We start from the raw sequence: 17,710 nt of genomic DNA, 5'->3' as shown, positions 1-17,710 counted from the left end.
AGACAAAACACACTTTTCATGCGAATCCTGTAAGAACAGACAGACAGGTGGGGACTGTACTGGTCTGGAGAGTCTAAAGAAAAACAATTAGTAGGTAAGAACCTAAGTTTTACTACTTTAGCATCTCTCCAGACCAGTACAGTTCAATGATGGGACGTACCAAAGCAGTACCCTTCATTGGTGGGACCCCTGGAGGGCTGCCACGAGAACACACTCACCAAACACCGCGTCCTGATGCGCCTGGACATTCACACCGTAGTGTCACACAAAAGAATGCAGAGAAGACCAAACCGCGGACTTACAGATATCCACTGGAGGCACTATAGAAAAGACAGCCCAAGATGCTGCCTTACCCCGAGTAGAATGAGCCTTGAGAAAATCTTGAACACGCTTCTTCTGAAGAAGATAGGTGGAAGTGATAATCTCTTTGATCCAGTGCGCAATGATAGCCTTGGAAGCGCCGTCCCCCTTATAAGGGCCCACTAAGAGGTCAAAAAGATGATCTTACTTCTGGAACTCCTGGGTCTGCTGAATATAAGAGCGAAGGACCCGATAGACATCCAACTTGCGCAACTGCCTCTGTTCCGAAGAGCCCTCCCAGCTACCCATGACCGGGAGGACCATGGACTGGTCGACATGAAAAGGCGAGACCACTTTCGGCAGAAAGGAAGGAACAGGCCATAGCACCACCCGCTCCCTACAAAACTCTAGGAAGGGAGGCCTACAAGAAAAAGTCTGCAGCTCAGAAACCCAGGGGATCAAAGGGAGGGCACACTAGCATGGACAGGACCAGATTGAGATCCCCGGCTGGAACCGAAGGCTGCACTGGAGGCTGAAGCAATTTAGACACCCTCAAAACGCGAACCACGTGCGGAGAAGTTAAACGCTTAGAAATCGCACCACGAGCAGCACACCACTCTTCAAAAATACGCCAAACCCGCACATAACTCCAAGAAGTGGAAATCCTCCGGGACCCCAAGAGAGTGGAGATAAGTTTATCTGAATGACCTTTCTTACCTAGGTGTTTCCTCTCAAGAGCCAAGCCATAAGACAAAAGGAACCCGGAACGAAAACTGGAATAGGGTCCCAAGTCAAAGTTGGGCGAGAGGGTCAGCAGAGGAGGATCTGCCACGAAAAAACGAACCAGATCCGTGTACCATGGGCGCTTGGGCCAGTCCAGAGCCACGAGGATCACATGGCCAGAGTGCAAAGCAATGCAAAGGACTCTGCCCACCATCGGCCATAGAGGAAACATGTACTGGAGGCCCACCATCGGCCAAGACTGTACCAGAGCTACCAGCATCCCTACGCCGACTGAAGAACTGTGGTGCTTTAGCGTTGTCATTCTTGGCATCAGGTCCATGTACGGCGATCCCCAAGATTGAAGAATCAACACGAAGACTGCGGGACTGAGAAGAGTCTCTGCTCACAGCATGAGCAGAGCAGACTCCTGCGCCACCAGATGACTCCTGGTTATCCCCTGTCACCTGACATAAGTCACCGCAGTTGCATTGTCCGAGAGAACCCGAACAGACTTGCCTATCAACAACATCTGGGACGTTAGCAACTGCAGCCATCTGGCTGTGGTCTCCAGAACACTGAGCAACCAAGATGCCTCCTTTGAGACCAGCTGCCCTGAGCCGAGCAACCAAGACACTGAGCTTCTCAACTGAGGAGACTGGCATTCTTGAGTAGCACGGTCCACTGGGGCAGCTGCAGACTCACTCCCTGCATCAGATTGGAAAACTGTAGCCATTAACGGGGACTGCGATGAACTAACCCCTGAAGAACGGAAGAGTCCGAATTGTGCACCTGGGGAGATCACCACTGAAGCAGAGCATGCTGAAGTGGGTGCATGTGAGCCCGGGTCCACTGAACCATATCCAGGGAAGACCCGGAGAAAACAAAACAAAACAACAACTTGCATCTGAGGACGCCGGAAAGCATCAGAAGATGAATCAGCGTCTGCAACTTGACCACTACGGCCTCTGGCAGAAAGACCTTCCCCAAACTAGTGTTGAAAAGAACCCCAAGGTACTCCAGGTGCTGAAATGGAGCCAACCGGCTCTTGGACAGGTTGACTACTCATCCCAGGACTGCAGGAATTTCACACCCCGAGCCATAATTCGGGAACTCTTCTGAAAAGACTGTGCTCAGATCAACCAGTCGTCCAGAAAGGGGTGAACCAGAATATCCTCCTTGTGCAAGGCCACATCCACTACCACCTTAATATTGGTGAATGTCCACTGAGCCATGGCCAGATGAAAAGGAAGCGCAAAAATCTGATAGTGCCATCCCAAGATCGCAAAGCGAAGGAACTGCTGATGGGAGGCGTGAATTTGAACATCCAAGTAGGCCTCCATCAGATCTCGAGAGGTCAGAAATTCCCCCGGCTGAACTGCCAGAATGACAGATCTCAGGGTCTACATGTGAAAAGACGGAACTCACAGAGCTGACCCCCTTCAGATCCAAGATGGGCCGAAAAGACTCCTCTTTCTTGGGTACCATGAAGTAAATTGAATATCAGCCAGTACCACATCTTTGAAACGTCTGGCAAAAGGCCCGCTTCTTCCATGCTGCCTGACAAGGAGAAGCAAGAAAGTGATCTGGCAAGTACCTGTGAGGAATTGCGTCCCCGATGGGCCACCTGAAAGGACTCCATGCGCTGAAAGAAATGGCCCCGTGGAGACCCAGGGAGTAGAGGGGGAAAAAAACGGGTGCTGTGTGGGGATGAACCGTAGAGGACATCGAGGGCAACCCCTGAGACCCCAGGGGCAGAAGCAGGACCATCGGCCACAAGCAAATAAGCCTTACATAGGGCTAAAATAAAATATGGGGGAAAATACCCCTGGCAGTCCCAAGGGACTCCCTGCCACAGCAGGTGACCCAGATGAAACCTGCCCCTGTCTCTCCAATTCAGGGGGAGGTCATCTGAGGCTAAAGAAAAAATGGAGCTGAAACAGCCAAAATCGGAGCTCCAGAGGCCTTTAGCATTTGGAAAGCCTGAACCGTCCTGGCAGCAGCTGTAAGGGAATCCCTTTTACCCTGAACGTCGGCGGCTGGGAAACCTCCCACATGGACGTTGAGGGAAGCCTGGGCTTCCCTGCAATCAGCTGCCGACTTGGGAGGCTGATGAGGTTCCCCCATCGCTCCTGCCTGTACAACACTTGCCGGCCGTGAGTGCCACGCATCTGGAGTACAACGAGCACTTTTTCCCCTCCAAAGTGTACACTCTGCTGAAAACGCTTTCTAGCTGTAAAAGAAGTGCCGGTTAGTCGAAAATACAGTTAAACACAGCAAATTTAAAGGGAAATAGCCCTTTAGACTGGCACAGCCTCAGGATTTGGGGTTTGTTTTTTCATTACAGACTCCATGGGCTCTTGAAGCCAGAGGTCTGACTGGTATCGGTGGCCAGGCTGCCAGCTGAAGCACCTCTACAAAAACTTGGGGAGGTGGAGGAAGTGGGGGGAGGGACCCAGCACGAGACCCATCGAGTTTGACACCCCCGAGGTCGGACAGATCTCCAAAAAGGACCCGTCCAAGCTCTGTTCGGCACTAAAAAGGGAGTCCTAAAACAAAACAGCCCTAGCAAGGGTGGGGGGTCCCAAAGTTTCTACTCACACCTGCTTGGAGACTGAGTTGGGAGGGGAAGCCTCCGCCTATATACTACATCCAAGGTTTTGGTCTCAGTCTCTATTAGGAAGAACTGTACCGGTCTTTCAGGCGACACAGAATGGCTGTTTTTCCACGGCTAAAAGGGCCAGCTTGCTATAACTTAGTGGAACAACCTGGTCTGCACTTCTGTTGTTGATTTGGCAAACGTTTGACAGACAATTTGCTGACTCTCACCTCATCTGCATCAACAATCTCCATGACACGCTCCTTAAAGAATTTGTTGAAGACCTCTGAGGTGATATTGGCTGCTTTCTTCATCAGATTCAGCTCTCCGTCCTCTTTCACTGCAATTGTGTATGCCAGAACTGCACTGATATCAGCCTGAAAGAAAAAGATTCATGAGCAGAATAGAGACAAGGGAACAGGAGAGTCAAGACAGCAGTACGGAGTAGCAGGACCAGCAACAGTTTGAGTGTCAGAACAGCAGCTTATGAAGCCAGTGACTGGCTAACCAAAAAGATGGTACAAAACTGGTATCTTGGTGTACTGTACTGAAGAAAGCCTTATAAAAAGGTAAGCAAAAGCATGTAACAGCATCTCTTCATCAGATCAGGAGTGACTGTTTACACTATTCATGTCATCAGCATAAGGCATCTCTTTCCTCTTACCCCCTTCCTCACCAGCCCCTCACCTTTTCAAAACCTTCCTTGTTGATACAATCATTCCAGCTCTTCATAAAGTCTCCAGGAAACTTGTCCTTGCTGAAGACCCCAATCTTTTTGCCATTCCGGCTACCACGAATAGCCTCAATCATCTTGTCAAAGTTCCCCTTGTTGCTCTCATTCTGCACAGGAGAAATTACAATCTCTTGTTAGCAAAAACTATTCTGTCTCTTCTCAGTTATTCTCTAATCTCATTTTTCTGATAGTCTTCCATGTAACTAGAGAAGCCTGGACCTCCATAAATCAGCTCAAAGCTATCAGTTTGCTTGAATGGCAACCTCATTCCATTGGAGAGTACTTACCTAAAGAATTTCACAAACTAGGTCTACCTGCCAGATGGGGATACAGCAACATCTACACAGATATTCTCTGCTTACCTTTTCACGAACAAGCAGTGTGATGGCTGGAGTCCCATTGGCATTCTCATTTCCCTTTGTGTTGGCAACTTGCTTGAGGAACTCCACCTTTTTCTTACTAGCCATGAAGATAATTTTGTCCTCACAGAAGACCATGATGGTGTCTGTCAACTCATAGCCAAAGAGCCATGTCTACAAGAAACCATATGACTGTTAGAATTTAGATTGGCCCTCCTGAAGCTGGTAAAAAAAAACCCTTTCCATAGCCCCGAGTTTCTGTTTCTACTGACCTGCAGAGCTGTAGATTTTGCATATACAATTTCCTCATCCACTCCCACAGATACCACAATGGCATCAACGTTGGCATATTCATCCTCGCCTTTCTGCAAAATTAAGTACATAAATGTGATACTGTCCTATAAAGATGGGGGCAAGTTGGCAGCAGCTGTGGCTGAACAAAGGTCTAGAACTGGGCGAGCAGAAATTATGTCCTAAATAAGTTTTAACTTATCAAAGAACCAAAGGACAGTGCATTTCCTAAAAGAAGTACATGGAGAATTGAGATCACCTACTAATTCTCTTTCCATTATTTTCACCAGGCCAGTCCAGAACCTTTGTGTTAGGCCAGTGTTTCTCAACCCGCGGTATGCGTACATCTGTTGGAAGTATGCGACCTGGCTGCCAGTTCCCACCACTTTCCGCCCATCCATCTGCCGCAGCCTGGGATCTTGCGTTCCTGCCTGCCCCTGCCAACCTTCTTGGAGCCGCGTTCGCTCCTTTAGTCTTCAACAGCACTCCTTGTGGTGGGCGGCGAACGCAGTAATTCAGGCGCTGCACACAAGTTGCTCACCCAGAAGCTTTCCCTTCGTTTCTGGGTCAGCCACGTGTGAGTGGGTTGCTGCTTGTGCCATCCATTGCGGGAGTGCTGCTGGGGGTTGGGGACCGAAGGAGGAGTGAGTGCAGTTCAGAAAAGTAAGGGGAACATGATGTTTTGTGACCATTTGGGGTTCAATAATAATTGACTTAGTACTATTGAAACAGAGCTTTGTCTTACATTGCAGCTGAAGTGGTTTGCATAATTATATTACATACAGGTGCTTCCTCTGCCGTCAATGGACTTTCAATCCAAGTTTTATATCTGGGGCAATGGAGGGTTAAGTGTCTTGTCCAAAATCATAAGGAGTCACAATGGAAATCAAACCTGATTCTGCTGTGGTTTAAGTGCCTTTTGTGTTAGGGGGCAGGCATGGGTTAATAATTTGACAAAAAATTCCATAGATAGTTTATTGAGTTCAATATGGTGGTGGAGAAGGAACAGAGGGAAGATTGAAGCGGATGCAAGGTGGGGGAATATTGAATATAATGATGGAGAGAGAGATGAGGAATGGTGCTGGAGAGGGGTGATAGGAATGGGCATGGAGCCGGAGGGAAGTGGTGAAAAATGTTGCACATGATCCAGGGGATGAGAGAAGGAGAAATATTGGACTGGAAGGGGGGCCAGAAAGGAGGAAGGAAGGGGAGATGTCAGACCACTGAAAAGGGGAGGGGAAGTGTTTGAGAACTTGCCAATAGTGACTAATCAGTACAAGTTATCTTTTATTTCTCTGAGAAATGAAAAAAGGAATCTGACTAGTAACTATGATCATATATAAAGTAACAACCACTTCATAAGAGGAATACACTACATATACTGCTGATCAGAAACAAGGCCTCAGATTTGGAGCATACGCGTAGTCCTATCATGGACTGAACGGTCAGCGTATTTTTATAGCTCCATACTCCAGTCATAGACCAAGATTCCTGGATCTAATTAGTTATTTATATAGAAAAGTTTTTCAAGTATTGCTTAAATATTGTGCTAGAAAATCTATAGTAAAAATTCAGTCTAAACTATATAGATTAAGTGTATTACTCGCTCAAAAGGCAGCAAAATTACTTATCTCAAGCGGTTATTTTATCACTTGAGCATCTCGAATAGTTCAATATGGCTTAGGCGTCCCGTTCTGTAGCAGATATATAGACTGTCCTTGCCTGTCTGGACCGACGCGGCCAGCGTTTCGTGGATATCACTTTTAGACCACTGCGTCAGGGCCACTAAAAAGGCATTAAGGCATTGCGGATTTAAAGACTGCCAGTCACGATGGACACTGGTCTGACCCAGCAGTAGCAATTCTTATGTGATTGAGTTTGACACCCCTGCCTTACAGGGTGAAGCACATAGGACTAATTTCTCCATCTGCTGGCAAATGGGCACAACCCACAAGTTCTGGACTGGTCTGATAAAAAGAATAAGGAAATAATTTTTTGATTAGATGCTATGCAAACAAGTGATAAAAAGATCCTATTATGGAGGAGGGTAATAATCATCAGCCCCCTAGCAATCTGGTGGTGAGAGATGTAGTACGGGTATGATGCCAAACCATAATTCTCCCAAGGATAAGGGAAAACAGAACTGATTAGCAAATTCTTTCCCACTACTCCTTTTCCTTCCCTCCCTTTATTCTTAATGAAGCATTTTAACATGCAAGAAAAAAATTAACAGTTGTCATTCTATACTACAAAATCTTAGGCCTAGATTCATTAAACTCACCGCTGTTGGGTGATTCATGGCCAAATTATGTGATCAGACGCACGCCCCAAAGCAACCCCACAGATCACTGCAGAGCAATCCAGACACATGTGCAGACCATCCTCTTTGTCTGTAGATGTGATCCGCGCAAGCGCATGCTCTTCGCACAAGCTTGAGGTAAAAACTAAAGGGGGAGGGGTGGCTGCACTCGCTGGCCCCACGAGTGGACTTCGGGAATCATTTCAATTTTTTTGTGCAGCCAGAATGGAACAGTACATGCCTTGTGCAGCCCCGCTTTAAACCCACAGGTTAAAAACCTTTTTGCAAAAGTTAGATGTGTTAAAGACATTCCAAAAATGTTTTATTTTGATGGTTTTAATTTTATTTTGATACTGGGATTTCAGGGCTGCAGGGCTGGGACTTCAGGGTGGCAGAGAGCAGGACAGTTGGCAAGAACGCTTCATTTTGGATCAGCAAGCCCAATCGGTGTTCCTTCTTCTGTTTAGTGAATCAAGGGCTTCCTACTTATGCATACCATTTCCCCTCATTTGAATGGGCGGATCGGATCGGGTGGGAGATTGATCGGCAAGAAGGTTAGTGAATCGGGTTGGGAAACGCTCGCTATCTGGTTGGGTCACAATCCGCGAGCTTAGTGAATTTAGCCTTAGACTAGTCTCAAACTCGCGGCCCGGGGTCCACATGCAGCCGCCAGGTACTATTTTGAGGCCCCTTGGTATGTTTATCATAATCACAAAAGTAAAATAAAACAGTTTCTTGATCATATATCTCTTTAGCTACAAATTACAATATTATTATTAAGACTTAGCCAAAAGGAAAGATTTATAAACTATAAAGAGTTTTATCTCATGCAAAACTGTCATTTCTTTAGTAAGACATTAACCTACAAATCCAAAATGTGGCCCTGCAAAGGGTTCGAGTTTGAGACCACTGCCTTAGACTGTTTAAGGAGCTAACCACATAATTTGATACAACAATGATCTTATCAGTTACTTAGTGACTCAATGTTACTTTGTTGCTATTAAGGGGCAAAACATCCTCCTAACAGAGGTGATAGGGAGTATCAAAAACAAAAACCTGAGAGAAGTGGAGGACTGAAAAGCAAAGTCAAAATTTAAGCAGTAGGAAGGGATTAGATGGGATTGGAGGAGCTTACCAACTTTCAACATTAACATTTCTTTATTCTAAAATAATCTATTACAAATCAAAAGAATCTTAAAATGTTTCAAAAGCAAAATAATGACCCCCCCTCCCCAACTAAATTACATTTGAAATCAAACCTTTAGCCAGGCTATGATGCTTTTTTAATAACTAATCATGTATAAAGAATATAACCCACTAGATATGGAAAGTGCTACACAAACTTAAATCCTAATCCAGGAAAAGGCCTCAGAATTGGAGCCTACGCGTAGTCCTATCATGGACTGAACTGTCAGCGTAGTAGAACACTCCACGCTCCAGTCATAGGCCAAAAAACCTGGAATCTATAGAGTTTTTTAACTAAATATTAATTTTTTTAAACTTTTTTTCTTTTCTTTTTTCTACACTAAACCCTAAAGGTCCTTATTAAAATGTTCATATCAGAAATGTTCTATTAAATAAAGTTTTAAATAAACCTTCAGGGTGTATATTCTACAGTTACTTTATAAACGTAACCTCACTCTAACTAAATATGAGTGTTGCAATTTCTTAAAGTTAGAGAGATGAAAGGCAACAAAGTAGCAGATGGTCAACAAGTCTCATAATGATTTTACAATTCACTTATCTTAAACGATATCACACCAGCTCCCAACTACTGTGGCTGATTCAGAATGGAGTCTATTCCAGCACAGGGCTGGAAAGCTGCAAGCAGTTATTTCACCAAAGGCTCAGATGTCCTAATGTACTTTGGCTATTAGCCCTGAAGCAGTGGACTCACATTACTGTCCACGAAACGCTGCCGCGTCGGCGGCATAGCCAGTGCATAGGCATTAGACTGTGACTTGTCTCCTAAAGCTACAAATGAACATCGTTTAAGATAAGTGAATTGTAAAATCATTATGAGACTTGTTGACCATCTGCTACTTTGTTGCCTTTCATCTCTCTAACTTTAAGAAATTGCAACGCTCATATTTAGTTAGAGTCTTGTCCTCATCAAAAAAAAGCCCGTTGCATGTTGGATATCTGGTCATTTAAAATGTCCTTTTACCTTTACTGTTTGATCAACAATGGTTCCATGTCAGTTAATCCCGTCACTTAGTCCTCCAATATTTGTTGTATTGTAATTTGTGTGTCAGGTTGCATGTGGACATGGGTGAAAGGCCCTGACACACCCGGACGGTGGATATATAAGGACATGTGGATAGATAGGGCATAGTGGTTAGTCAGTTGTTACAGACACAAGGGATATGAGTTTTAGTTTAAGAAGCAGTTGAAGAATGACCACATCAACTAGAGGTGCAGTAAATATGTATCGCATGTGTATGGCGAGGCTGGTGACTACGGAAGACAGAATTGTATGCAATTTCTCAGTTCATAATCACAAAGGAAATAAGGAGAAATTTTAGCGAAAAAGGTTATCGAAGAAATAAAGACAAAAATTTTTAGAGATGACAGCCACTCCATAGTGTTGCAGGCCTCAGTTACCATAGGCCAGGGGTGTCAAACTCGATCACACTAAGGGGCAGAAATCCAAAACACAGGCAAAGTCGCAGGCCAGACTCTGCCCAATCTCTGCCCCAGACTCCGCCCCATAATAGTACTAATTATAACACAATTTTTTTCATTCATTTTTCATTTATATATATACACACACAATATAATTTTATTAACACATAATGGTAATGCTTAACCACAAAATTAAACTACACAAAACAAACTGTATGCTTCTCAACATTCATTCCTACCAGAACATAGATAACACCTATGCAAATATAGGGCCAAAAAAATAAAAGTACTAATATATAAAAATGAAACCCTAAGATTCAAGACTCTGCATGCAGTACAACCCCAGAGAAAAATAAACAAATGTATTTCTTCCTGAGCAGTGCAAAAGATAGCAGATTAAAACTCTCAAAATTGACACAATTCAAATACTAAATTGAAAATAAAATCATTCCCCCTACCTTTGTCATCTCCCTCTCTCACCACTGCGGCTGTGCAGAATATTACTGGAGGCAGGAGAGGTACTCATGCTCCCCCACCCCTGCGCACATTGTACTGCTGGGCCAGACCATTAGGGAGATGGAGCTGGAGGAGGAAGTCAGAAGGGGAGGTGGAAATCAAGAGGGCAAGCCTATGGTTAGAATCAGAGTTCCCCCAATCCCGCTGCCTCAATTTTCTCTTATGGTCAGGCTTCCTCCTCTCTTCAGCCAGTAATTTAACAGTGCCGGCCAGTAATTTTACACCGCTGGTGTGGTGTCCACTTGCGCATGACAGTAGTGCACCAGAAATGAAGTTAACTGTGCCGGCCCCAGCGATGCTTCCCAGCTGGGGCCGGAACAGTTAAATTCATATCTGCTGCGCTGCTGGTATACGCAAGTTGACAATCACACCGGCAGTGTAAATTACTGGCTGGCAATGGAGTGCGTTGCTGGGGTAGTTTTTTGTTGTGTTGCCGACGCACACAAGCTGATGATCACCGCGGCCTACGAGTGCTATTGTTGCTGTCAGGTGAGGGCCCAAAACAGAAAGCAAGGCGACATCATGAAGCCCTGTTTACTCCCCGTAATGCCGGCCCTGAACTGCGGGCCACATAAAACAGCCAGGCGGGCTGGATTCAGCCTGCGGGCTTTGTGTTGACACATGTGCCTTAGGCCTTTCATCTGCAGTACTAATGGAAATGTCATCAGTAGAACATTAATTAGACATAGAAACAAGGTCAGGGACAGAGACACACAGACTGCCATGCCTCTATTGCCACTGGATGAAAATTTTGACATGCCAGAGAAATTCAATGATTTCTTAGTATATGACTCCAAGGAACATGATGATGTTTGGTGCTAAATATTTGCTTGAATAGTTGGGTAGAAACAAAATCTGGTTTGCTGATGGAACATTTATAGTCATCCCGTCACTCTTCTATCAGCTGTATACCATTCACTTTCAACATGCCGAAGGAGACACAACACCAGCAGTATACTGCCTGTTACAAAACAAGACAGCAACTTCATACTCCAAATTGCTTGACGCATTGATACAACTTGTCCCTAATGCTGCACCTGAAGTAGTGCTAATTGATTTTGAAACTGCTGCGATGAATGCATTCAGATCTCATTTTGCAATGGCTCAAATAACTGGTTGCTATTTCCATCTGGCTCAGTCAGTTTTACTAAGGTCAGTGAGCTAGGTATGAGAAAAGAATACGACAAAAGCGATAAACTGAGAATCCTGGTAAGGTGCTTAGCTGGATTGGCGTATGTTCCTACTGAGGATGTTGTCGATTTGTTCGAGATAATGGCTGAAGCAATGCCTCAGAACGAAAGTATGAAAGCACTTGTCATACTTCGAACATACATACGTGCGTGGGTGACGACTTCGTGGCAGAGGAGAAAACTATACGCCAGCATTATTTCCACCAGATAGTTGGAACAAATTCACAGACGTTCATTCTGGAATTGCTCGCATGAATAATGCAGTGGAAGGGTGGCACCATGCCCTTCAAGCCCTCTTCTCAACATCCAACCATATGGACATTGTGTTGGCGCCGAGTTCCCTTCAAAAAAGAAATACAGGGACATTTGTGACAAAGTACGTGTAGTTCAGTGCTACAGACCGAATGCTCTACTACCTTAGAGGCATTATTCATCTTTCGCATCAAGGAGTTGTAATTGAAGTTATATGGTATTTGGTCCAAACGACAATTTCAGTGTGTGTTGTACTTTATATTGCTATATAGTTGTTTGCATCTTGCTATATAGTTATATTAAGCCTCTTGAGGTGGTTTTTTTTTTTTTCATTTGATGCAAGTATTGAGAACCAAATGGTAGGGGACCAAATTATCTAGGGACTAAGTGACTGGACACCGTGGATTCTTTCAAATATCTAGAGTCCTAATCAACTACCAACCTCCATGCTTACATAGGATTCCACTGATGGAGCCAGCCTGTGCAAAAGCGAATAGAAACTGCACATGCCAGCTTCGTTGAGGCCTCAGTGGGAACACACTGAGCACTTTGGCCAAAAAGTGCTCATCACAAACCGCCATGAGGTAGGCCTCAATTTAATAACTGGCCAACAAGGGAAGAAAAATACAGTAAAGATTAAACTTCCCTTCAGACCGGCACATTTTTTTTTTTAAAGAAACAGATACCACTGGCTCTCAAAGCTGTTATCAATGCTCAAAGACAGAGGTGTACAGGGGAGGCATCACTAAACAATGGAGGGGAGGTGGGAGGGACTCGGCTGACTGAGTGTAGCACCCCTGAGGTTAAGAAGGGACCCCCGCGGGCCCCTGCCTCCGTCCAGTCAAGAAAAGGCCAGTATGGGCCACTTCCTATCTCCTCGAACATAACAAAACTAAAGGCCAAACAGGACTGTACAGGTTTACCACCTCCATCTACTTGAGACAGAGAACAAACTGATCCTAGGGTGACTGACAAGCCCCTTGTACTACTGCTAGAATTCAGTTTAGTTTTTTCTCAGTCTCCACCTGCTGGCAGAGGAACATAAACCCACCCATCTGTGCTGGTCTGGAGGGACGCTAAAGAAAGCGGTTTTGCTACACTCCTTTGTCTGCAAGCAGTATGTCATTATTTTGATAACATTATGCAAACCTTTATGCTTTATTTACCACATGGCTGGACTAATCTAATATAGCATTTGCAGTTGTCTCTCAAATAAATCTTAAGTAGATTGAGACTCTTCAAATCACAGACCGTCATTTTATAAGTCAATCTGAAAGTTATGATCATATCACCCTACTATACATACAAAAGCACTGGCTTCCATTATCATACTGCATTTACTTCAAAATATTATGCCTTACATTTAAGGCCCTTTGTAATGACTGTCCTATTACCTCACTTCTTTGGCTGTTCCATTTCAAGTTTATTAGGTGTTTATATACCGCCTATCAAAGTTTATCTAAGCGGTTTTACAATCAGATACTCAAGGTTTCCAACGATGGGCCCAATTTGTTCCTTTCATTATCACTATTCAGCCCTTCCTTCCTCTCTACAGCTTGAATACATATCCAGCCTTGTAGAACTCTACCTCCCACTCCTTATAGTCTATTTATAACCTGCCATTATCCAGGGCAGTGAACAATCACATATACACAGTAAAAATCATCCTAAAACAAAATAAATAATATAAATATACAACTGTACAAATGCTCCCATCTTGCTTTGCGCAAAAGTCCAACACAGTTTCCATAAATACAGCCACAGTCAAAACAAAAGCAAAAGTCTCCTGCAGCAAACTACCATAGATGTTTCTTAAACAAAATTAAGTTTGTTTGCTTTTTTAAGTCCACTGACAGCTTGTTCCACTCATAAGGACCAGCTATTGAAAAAGTGCTAGGCCATGTTCTATTTAATCTTCAGCGATGATACTGAGAAATCATTAGGTCCCCAGAGCACAGTGCACACCTTGGAAGGTAACACCAAGTTAGTTCTCAAATAACTAGCAGTGTCCCAATATAAGTAATTTGAAACGAATAAGACAGACAACAGGCAGCCATTTCAAATGGATGTAATATGGCTATTTTCTTCAAACAGCCAAATTCTGCACTACATGTAAAGACTAAAGCAGAAGAGGCCAACCCCAAATAAGCAATGTTACAAAATAATCAAAGCTTCCTTGGGATCTAGCTAGATACTTGGGACCTGGGTTGGCCACTGTTGGAAACAGGATACTGGGCTTGATGGACCTTCGGTCTGTCCTAGTATGGCAATTCTTATGCTTTTAATATCATGCCTTGCAGTACATAGCAAAAATCACTCATTGAAATAAAGGTTTCAGTTTGCTCAACAACTGAAGTTTTAAAACAAGCTTCTAATCAAGCTCTGAATCAGTGGTTGGAAATTTTAATTAGTCTAAAACAATTGTCTAGATTCTTAACTTGCTGTTTTACTTTCACAGTAGTCCCATGTAAGGACACCAATTCTATCAGAGTCAGACTAATCAAAGGACAGAATCAATAGTTCAGTCTACTGAATATTTAGGACTAAGCCATTGTCAGTTAATCATTTTAAAGCTGTTTCAAAGACGGTCTGTAACTACAAAATCCCATCTGGGAAAAATGTGGGAAGCAGAAAGAAAACCTGAATGGTATCCACATAAATTCGGTACTATACACCCAGGGAACACATAATCTTACACAATGGCTGCAAACACAAATTAAATGTTACACTGACTACACTGAGTTCCTGCTGTAGTCTCAAGACTACAGGAACTCATGGCAGCCATTTTTGTTTGCAGCTCTGTAAGGGGCAGGAGTGTAGGAAAATCACTCCTGCCCCCCTTCACCACCAGGCTTTAAAAGTGTGGAGCGGTCTGGGAGGAGGGAGGGAGGTAGGGGTGGGTCAGAGAGCCTTAAGTAAGGTGTAGAGAGGTCTGGGAGGCAGGTGGATCAGAGTCAGCCTTAAGTAAGGTGTGGAGAGGTAGGGTGGATCAGAGTCAGCCCTAAAATCATTCGCAAAATTTTATTATTTGTGGGCTGGCTTTGCCTCTACCCACCATGAATAAGGAGGGAGGAGTGTACTTTTTTGGCTCTAAAAAAAGTTTAAATAGTTGACAGGTATCAGGATACACATCTACCATATGTCTCCCGCCTCTGCTTTCTTCTAGACTCTATACATATTTAGCTATTCCAAGTCTCTTCTCGTAAGTGTTTTGGCCCAAACCACATACCATTTTTGTTACCTTTTCATGAACAACTGATCAAACAATCACCTCAAGGTCCCTCTCCCAGTCTGTGCACAACAGCCTCCCACCCCCTATTACTTTAAGATTAATTTTATCTCATTGGTGAGTAAATTAATAGCAGTACTACAAAAGCAAGATAGTGCAGTATCTGGCATCCAATGGATTACATACAACATCTGAGACAGCATAGTTTCACCAGAGTCTTGTCAGATGAATCTGATAAATTTATTTGACTTGGTACCGACAGCTAGATCATGGAAGAGTGCTGGAGGGTATACAATGTTTTCAAAGTCCAAAGGTTTTTCACAACAAAACAAACAAAAAATAGCAGAAACCACTGTAGATAAAAATGGAGAAGAGGGACATCAGACAATCCAAATATGGAAAAACTTCTTTGAACTTTGTGGTTAATTTTCCACTGCCCTTTTTGTTTTGATATACGATATAGTTGTCAGCAAAGGTTTTGACACTATTTAACACAAGTGATGTTTAAACAAAGCCTTTGGTATAAGACAGAAAGGAAGACAACAATGGGTTTACTTTAAGGAGAGGACTGCTACTAACGGTGCATCACAGGGAACTGTCCTTATTGCAATTCTTTTCAACATTATGCAATTAGAAAAGTAGGTTTTCATTAATTATGCAATTTGAAAAGTAGGTTTTCATTAATTTTCTAAAATAATAACAGGACCGTGCCAATGGAATGATTCTGGTGGAATGATCAAATGCTCGATGGCAAAGTTTTGAGGTTAAACTCCCCCTCCCATTTGCAAGGGCTATTCTGATCCGAAGCAAAGGGGAAGGGACTGGGACTGGGACTTGTATACCGCTTTTTTGTAATTTTTACAACCACACTCAAAAGAGGTTTACAATACAAATACTTCAAGCATTTTCCAGGGTTACCTTCAAAGGCTAATAAAAAACGCATCAAGTTAGCCCAATTAAAAAAAAAAAAAGTATCTCATTTATGCTTTATGTCTATATATTACCTTTAAACGTGGACTAACATGGCTACCATGCTATTTTACTCAATGGCTGTCAGAAAGGGCTCCTAACATGCATCCAGAGGACTAGAGACTTCCCATACTCACCACCACTACACGAGGACACAACGCCTAATTAACAAGCACTTAGACACATCAATACCAGGAGAAATTCCATTTTTTCAGTTGTTGCTCCTTCCTTTTGGAACTCAATGTCTTACTTATGGAGAAATTCAAATCCTTCCTTAAAACGTTCCTTTTTAAAGATGCTTTCCAAGTTTGACTGTCTTTTTAAGGATTTTATAAACTTAATTTCAGTCCACTTCAGTTGGACTTCTAATTGTTACCCTGCCCTTTTATATTTTCTTGTTTCTCTCTCCTTTATTTATATTGTGTAGTTCTCCCTTTTCCACTCGTCTCAATATGTCCTTTGGTCTTGTCTGTTTTAATTGATGATGTCATTTCTTTGTTACTATTTGTTCTCCCCCTCTTGATTTTATTGTACAACCACTTTGAAATATTTGATACTGTGGTTTAACAATTTTTTAATAAACTTGCACTTTCAAGTCAGGCTGGCCCAACCTTTATTCAAGAGTAGGCAACAACCTTGGAAGCAACAAAGCTTCTGCAGCCAAATGGAGGACCAAACAAGATTGGGGAGGAGATTGCAAAGGCTAATGAGGGAGAGAGCATGGGAGCCAACTTTTCAAAAAAACTGAGCGCGCTAAACCCGACACAGGTACTAGGGGTGTTCAAGCGCCCACAGAGCCGGCTCCTATCTGCCCTTGCACCGGGTCTGCCTTGGGGGCCTCAAGGCGCAAACTGGGTCGCCTACCTTCCAAGTGCTGTAGAGTCTCTTCACGCGCCGGTAATAGGCCTCTTTATCCAGAACCACCGCCATGCTGCCGCTGCACCGGGGGGGGGGGGGAGAGGCCCCGGCGGCCCCAGACACTCCACCAGTCCCGAGGGACTCAGGGGGCCTCAAGCTAGAGCGTTCACTCCCGCGCCCTCTCCCCCTAACGGCCGACCCTCGCCTCTTTCCTTCTGCCGCGCGGGCCGCCTCGGCCTGTCTCACGCGCGCGCGCGCTCTCTCTTAGCGCGCAGGCGCCGCGAGGGCGATTGGGTAGGAGGCAGCGGGAAAACAACCGACCTTGCTAGTCTCGTGCGTCAGCGCGCTTCTGCCGCCCTCCGGAAGCAATCTTTAGGGAGAGGGGAGGTTCAGCTTCCGGTCCGTGTCACGTGATCTTAGAGGCTATACGGAAGGCATCAGTTTTGTTTTTAAGTTCAGGGCTGCGGTCTGTTACTTCACCCCCCCCCCCTCCCAACGAAAGGAGCTAGCTCGTGGGGGCTTCAGCACTCCCACTTTCAATAAACTCCTTGTCTCAAGGGGGATGGGACTTGGATACTGCCTTTTTGTGGTCATACATTTTTGTACCTGGGGCAATAGAGGATGCTCTAAAACCGTCGTTAAAATCCCTTGGGTCGCTGTAGTGCCGTTAAATTTAATGAGATCTCAAAAAGACAAACTTAAGTCAATGAATCTCACCTGCAGCTGCCAAGGTCCACCCGCGTAGAGAATAAGGGGGCAAAAATGTGGCC

General features: G+C 44.2%; 1 protein-coding gene across 1 annotated transcript in view; it reads right to left on the bottom strand.

Annotated features, from left to right (window-relative positions):
- Positions 1-17,289, bottom strand: part of SUPT16H (SPT16 homolog, facilitates chromatin remodeling subunit) — a 48,056-nt gene extending 30,767 nt beyond the window's left edge. Inside the window, exons 1-5 of the mRNA XM_033925056.1 lie at positions 16,947-17,289; positions 4,984-5,076; positions 4,715-4,885; positions 4,307-4,459; positions 3,850-3,996 (exon numbers count right to left, since the gene is read on the bottom strand). Coding sequence (XP_033780947.1) covers positions 3,850-3,996; positions 4,307-4,459; positions 4,715-4,885; positions 4,984-5,076; positions 16,947-17,012 — 630 coding nt within the window. The 5' untranslated portion in view covers positions 17,013-17,289. The remainder of the gene's footprint in view (positions 1-3,849; positions 3,997-4,306; positions 4,460-4,714; positions 4,886-4,983; positions 5,077-16,946) is intronic.
- Between the last annotated feature and the right edge of the window lie 421 nt (positions 17,290-17,710).

This window comes from Geotrypetes seraphini, chromosome 16, assembly GCF_902459505.1.
Source record: "Geotrypetes seraphini chromosome 16, aGeoSer1.1, whole genome shotgun sequence".
Taxonomy (NCBI): domain Eukaryota; kingdom Metazoa; phylum Chordata; class Amphibia; order Gymnophiona; family Dermophiidae; genus Geotrypetes; species Geotrypetes seraphini.
Note: the sequence above shows the minus strand (reverse complement) of the source record. Positions and strands in the feature narration are given on the sequence as shown.